Below are 5,947 nucleotides of genomic sequence, written 5' to 3'. Positions count from 1 at the left end.
TTGTTATCCTGCAATACACAGGGCTACAGTCACACCTCAAGCTGGCCATACATTATACAATTTTATTGTTCAATTTCCTTTAGATTTACCTTCAACTATGTAGTGCAAGGGCCTGTCTGATTGCATACAAATTGAAGGCGTTTAGGTTTGACCTCATATTATACGTGTTTGGTATAATCTAAAGGAAAACTGTGCAAGAAAATGTTATAATGTATGGCCAGCCTTAGATTGGATATCAAAAATAAAAGGACACATCATAGGCCAGTCCATTTATTCCTATAACCAGATCTGCCACTCTCTTAAAACTAGTGAGGATCACAAAAAGTATAAACCATCACCAAACCAGTTCATAGAACCAGTGAGGATCACAAAAAGTATAAACCATCACCAAACCAGCTCTAAGAACTAGTGAGGATCACAAAAAGTATAAACCATCACCAAACCAGCTCTAAGAACTAGTGAGGATCACAAAAAGTATAAACCATCACCAAACCAGCTCTAAGAACTAGTGAGGATCACAAAAAGTGTAAACCATCACCAGACCAGCTCTTAGAACTAGTGAGGATCACAGAAAGTAAAAACCATCACCAAACCAGCTTATAAGTTAAAAAAATTTAAATTAAAAAAGGACGTCCTCTTTAAAAGGGATTGGGGGCTATTAACACTTTGGCAAATCATTCCTTTTTTTATATATAGATTAGGAATAGCACACTTTCCTCAAAATCAATGACAATTAAAAGCTTTTAGTTTGCATGGCATTGCAGTTATAATATTTTGTGCAAGCGAACCCTCCATGCACCTTAATGAATAAGCCTTGAAAATTCGCTGGAGTCAATTCAGTTGCCTTTTTTTGGCGCAGATGCGCACAGAAGATAATATATGTGAGTCGGTAATCTCATTGACCTATTTAATGGGTAGAATTCTTTACACATCCTTGACCTGCCATCAAGTCCATCACCCATTCAACATGACAAACTGAACCCTGCCAAGTGCCACAAACAGCAGGGTATACAGGCACCGAATCTACTTATATAAAAACACACATAAAACCCCCCATATATAAATCATGTAAAAGCTGTAAACACACACACACCAAAAAAAAAAAATCATCCTATAACACAATTGATACGATTTTCTTTTATTGCAAACCAGGCCAGATGTAGTTATCTCAGATTAAATGGGATCAGAATTGCATTTGATTTAAAAGAACATCATTTTGCACACTCCCCAATTAATAATACACATCTTTTTGCAGATTTTTTTTTCTAGAGGGAAGCCATTTATTAAAGCTTAGCTTAAACACAGTTAAGGTTGCAACTTTAGATCAAAAATGGTTCTTTCTTTCCAGCTCTGCAAACATTGAAAATGTCTGAAATACTGGCTTTTTTTTATTAAGCTTTGAAACACTTGGCACAAGTTTAGAAATTCATTTTAGCATAGATCTCCCCCCTCCACCACCACCACCAAAAAATAATATAAATAAAAACAAAGAAAAAAATTGCATCTCACTTCCTTTCAACTGGAACACAAGATAAATAAATTGGAACGATTATTGAATTAGTGACACATAAATTACCACTTATTCCCACACAACATTCCATAATGATCAACAAGGTGCACCAAAAAAAAATCTTTAGACTTTCACCCCCCCCCCCATCCCCAGACACTTCTCTGGTCTGCATGCCAGTTCAACATCCTCACCAAAATATTTGAAGCAATGTCATACAAAGTTCAGACAACGATAAAAAATACAAATGATTTATAACCTCGTAAGGTTGAGTCTTTTTTTTTTTTTTTTTAATTAAATAAGTCTATATTTCAAGTGTTTTCCTGGCTCAAAAACATTATCAAATTCAAGTGCCCTTTTTATTTCTAATTTCTCAGAAGTGTCAGTCATAAAGGGAATAGGCTATGAAATCATTGTTAGCACTCAAGTTTTTTTTTTTTTTTTAATGAGCAGCGATTTTGTAACATAAATAATGGAAATATCCCGCACAGATTGTTGTCATTTGTCACCACCGGTGAGATGGGGACATGAAGGGATGAATTGTCGGCTTTTGTCTATCAAGGTTTGGAGAAAACTAAAGATCAAATGGGAGGTGGGGGATGATGGACAAGCCAAGTGGTCGCCTGCTTGGAGCAAGTTCTTTCCAATGACTTGGTGGGAATTGTCCCTCTGCTGCCAGCTGATGCCAGCTCGTTGGGGGTCTTGTCTAGAGCTGCTAAGGCTTGTCTGTACACTGCTTGCACAGACTGGAAGAGACGCTGTTGAAGAGGGCACATTTGTCTGGGCACGAGCTGGCAGCTTGGAGCCCTGTGCTGAAGGGGTAGGCAGCAGCGCTGGCCGCCGCCTGCTCGTAGGCGCCCAGTGCAGGGTGCAGGGCCACCGCAGCGGCGGCGGCGGCTGCAGCAGCAGGGTTGGGGATGGAGGCGGCTGAGATGGCCTGGCCTTGGTTGAGGTAAGCCACCAGCCTCCTCATCTCCTCCAGCGCCTGGGCTTGCATGAGGATGTAGTTCTTGGCCAGGAGCAGGGTGGCAATCTTGGAGAGTTTCCGGACGGAGGGGCTGTGGGCATAGGGAATGACAGCTCGCAGCTCGTCCAGGGCATCGTTCAGGTCGTGCATGCGCCTCCTCTCCCGGGCGTTGATGTTCAGCCGCAGGGCTTTCTGTTCTTTAGACTTCTTGCCTGAAGTGGGACCGCAGGGGACGTCGGACTTGAGGCCAGACTGGGAGGCCCTGTGATCTCCTGTCCTCAGCACCAGCTCGCAGCGCCCATCGCTGTCATCGTCCTGACTCTGATCCTCTCCTCCGCTGCTCTCCGCCACCGACATCCGCCCGGCGCTCTCCCCGTACTTGGCGCACATGCTGAGAGCCAGAGCGTCCCCCGCTGCCCCGACCATCCCTCCACCTGCTGCCAGCGAGGCGGCCGAGCTCTGATGGTGTCGCAGCAGATCGGAGGGGTCGGCTCCAGGGTCGTAGCAGTGTAAAGGGGAGCGATCTCCCGGCTGGGACAGGTCCAGACCCTGGGGGGAGCGGAAGGCGGACTCCATCCTCTTGGCCGACACGCTGAGACTCTTGTGGAACAGGTCCTCTTCTGTTAGGTTCAGAGCCCTCTCCATGGCCAGTCCTCACTTTAAACTTGGCCTGTCAGACGATTCAATCATTCACAGCTTCCGTTTGGGGGGGTCCCTGCTCGCTTTGGGTGGTCACAGCCTCCAACGGGTAGGGCTCTGGGTTAACTGCAGGTTCGGGACAGCTCCAGGGTGTCGGGTCCGGCTTAGTAGCGGTGTCAGGGTCGGGCCAGCTCAAAAGTGTTGGGTCCAACTCAGCTGTAATGTCAGGTTCAGGCCAGCTCAAGGGTGTCGGGTCCAACTCAGCTATGATGTAAGGTTCAGGCCAGCTCAAGGGTGTCGGGTCCAACTAAGCTGTAATGCCAGGTTCGGGTCAGCTCCAATGTGTCGGGTCCGGTTCAGCAGCGGTGTAAGGTTCAGGTCAGCTCCAAGGTGTCGGGTCCGGCTCAGGTGCAGTGTAAGGTTTGTATCTGCTGCAAGGTGTCGGGTCCGGCTCAGCTGTAGTGTAAGGTTCGTATCAGCTGCAAGGTGTCGGGTCCTGCTCAGCTGTAGTGTAAGGTTCGTGTCAGCTGCAGGGTGTCCGGTCCGGCTCAGCTGCAGTGTAAGGTTCGTGTCAGCTCCAAGGTGTCGGGTCCGGCTCAGCTGCAGTGTAAGGTTCGTGTCAGCTCCAAGGTGTCGGGTCCGGCTCAGCTGTAGTGTAAGGTTCGTGTCAGCTCCAAGGTGTCGGGTACGGCTCAACTCTAGTAGGGCAGCTCCAATGGGATAACTAAGGTGGGTCAAGTCCTGCTCAGTAGGCTTTATCAGTCCTAAATCCAAGGTAGGGTCCGGCTCAATTCTGGTGGGTTAGCTTAGACATAGCTATAGGGGCTTCAAGTTCGGCTTGGCTCTAATGAGTCAGCTTAGGCACAGATTTGAGGGTTCAAGTCCTTCTCAGCTCTAAGGGGTTAGTTTAGGCACAGATTTAGGGGTACAGGTCCGGTTCGGCTCTAGTGGGTCAATATAGTCTCAGTTTTAGTGGATAAAGTCCAGCTCAGTACGCTATTGCAGATTCAACTCCAATGTCGGGTCCGACTCAGCTCCGGCGAGTCGGGTCCGGGCTCAGCCCCGGCGGTTCAGGTCCAGCTGAGCACCGGCGGTTCAGATCCAGGCTCACCCCGGCGGTTCGGATCCAGGCTGAGCCCCGGCGGTTCAGGTCCAGGCTCACCCCGTTTGGTTTAGGTCCGGCTCTGTACGCACTTGTACGCTGAGCTCGGCACGTCCAGCTCAGCTCCAACCCTCCGTCCTGCGCTCAGGCATTCTGGACTAGAACTGCTGTCTTCTCTTGCTTGGATTCACCTTCAAGAGATTTCCGGAGCCATCAAGCAGCGGCAGGCACAGACGGGGGAGTCTTTTACATCATTATCTCTGAGTAGGTTATTATGAAGAAGACTCGCCTGTTGGGACCCAGCTTTCTACCCAATCAGGTTAACGTTTTAATTAATAGGATTAAAACGGTAACAAACAATCCCAGTTGCTCGCTGGCCCGGAGTCTGAGCACTTTCATTTCCCAGCTCTGAAGACAGGCAGCAGCAGCAGCAGCCAGAGCTTTATAAAAGGCGCCTGCTCCATTCTTCTCCGTGCCATCTGTATACACAGAGAACGCATATGTTTGCAAGACGCTGTGTCCTGTTAGTAACCCAACAACTGCCTTTAGCTTGACATGTGCGGCGACTTTCACTCCTCGATGAGCACAGTAAAAGCCCCACTTTACATCTAGGATGCTTCTTGCCTCCTTCAGCAAATTACAACAAGGCTCTACACAGCTTTTTTTTTTTCTGAAGACTTTCACAAGTGCTCCCAGCCAATAAAATGTATGTTGTCAATGGGGAGAAGTTATTATATAGAGGCTGCTCTCTCTATTTTATGTGGTGTAGATCTTCATCTCAGCCTCTCTGGAGTCAATCAGCTACTACTTACTCCTGGTTTTATGAAGAGGTATGAGGACTGTTGTCCAGCATTAGATAAACCAGAAAATGGAGTTTGCAAATATCCCACCTTAATGCTTTCCAGCAGGACTTTATGATGTGAGAGAAGGAGCTGACTTTATGAATTGATCTGCAAGAGTGCGACTGAACTGGAAGTGTCTGGACTTTTTTTTAGATTGTAGCTACCAATCACTGTACTAGCAGTCCTTTGCATGTACACATGGGCAGCACAGTGGATAAATGGTTCGCACTTCTGCCTGGCAGTACTAGGGTCATTGGTTCCAATCCCAACCACAGCACCACCTGCCTGGAGTTTGCATGTTTTGCCTGTGTGGGTTTCCTCTGGGTACTCCGGTTTCCTCACGCACTTCAAAGACATGCTGGTAGATTAATTGGATCCTGTCTAAATTGGCCCTAGTATGTGTATATATGAATGTAAGTTAGGGACCTTAGACTGTACATCCCTTGAGGGTTAGGGACTGATATGAATGTATAACATATATGTAAAGCACTGTGTAAATTGACAGTGCTATATAAGTACCTGAAATAAATAAATAAAATAGATCAATTGCTCAGACTCCATGGGGTAGATTTAATAAAACTGGTGTACTCAGAACATGGAAGCCGATTAGTTTCTATAGTTGCACCAGATTTTGCACTCTCCAATTTTAGCAACTGACCCTCCAAGCACGTACAGCGGACATAAAAAGTCTACACACCCCTGTTAAAATGTCAGGTTTCTGTGATGTAAAAAAATGAGACAAAGATAAATCATTTCAGAACCTTTTCCACCATTACTGAAACTGCACAACTCAATTGAAAGACAAACCAAAATATTTTTTTTTTTGGGAGGGGGGGGGGGATTAAACATAAAAAACTAAAATGTGGTTGCATAAGTGTGCACACCCTCTT

The 5,947-nt window shown here is 46.5% G+C and overlaps 1 protein-coding gene across 1 annotated transcript; it reads right to left on the bottom strand.

The window, feature by feature from the left end:
• Positions 1-1,122: 1,122 nt before the first annotated feature.
• On the bottom strand, positions 1,123-5,153 carry BHLHE22 (basic helix-loop-helix family member e22). Its single transcript, XM_089685327.1, has one exon. It carries the CDS (start codon positions 3,117-3,119, stop codon positions 2,223-2,225), a length of 897 nt encoding a protein of 298 aa, XP_089541453.1. The 5' UTR covers positions 3,120-5,153; the 3' UTR covers positions 1,123-2,222.
• Between the last annotated feature and the right edge of the window lie 794 nt (positions 5,154-5,947).

The sequence above is a fragment of the Staurois parvus genome, unplaced genomic scaffold (assembly GCF_062004578.1).
Source record: "Staurois parvus isolate SC_StPar_1 unplaced genomic scaffold, SC_StPar_1.0 ptg000371l, whole genome shotgun sequence".
NCBI classification, from domain to species: domain Eukaryota; kingdom Metazoa; phylum Chordata; class Amphibia; order Anura; family Ranidae; genus Staurois; species Staurois parvus.
The sequence above is the reverse complement of the archived record's forward strand: the minus strand, read 5'-3'. Positions and strand labels throughout refer to the sequence as shown.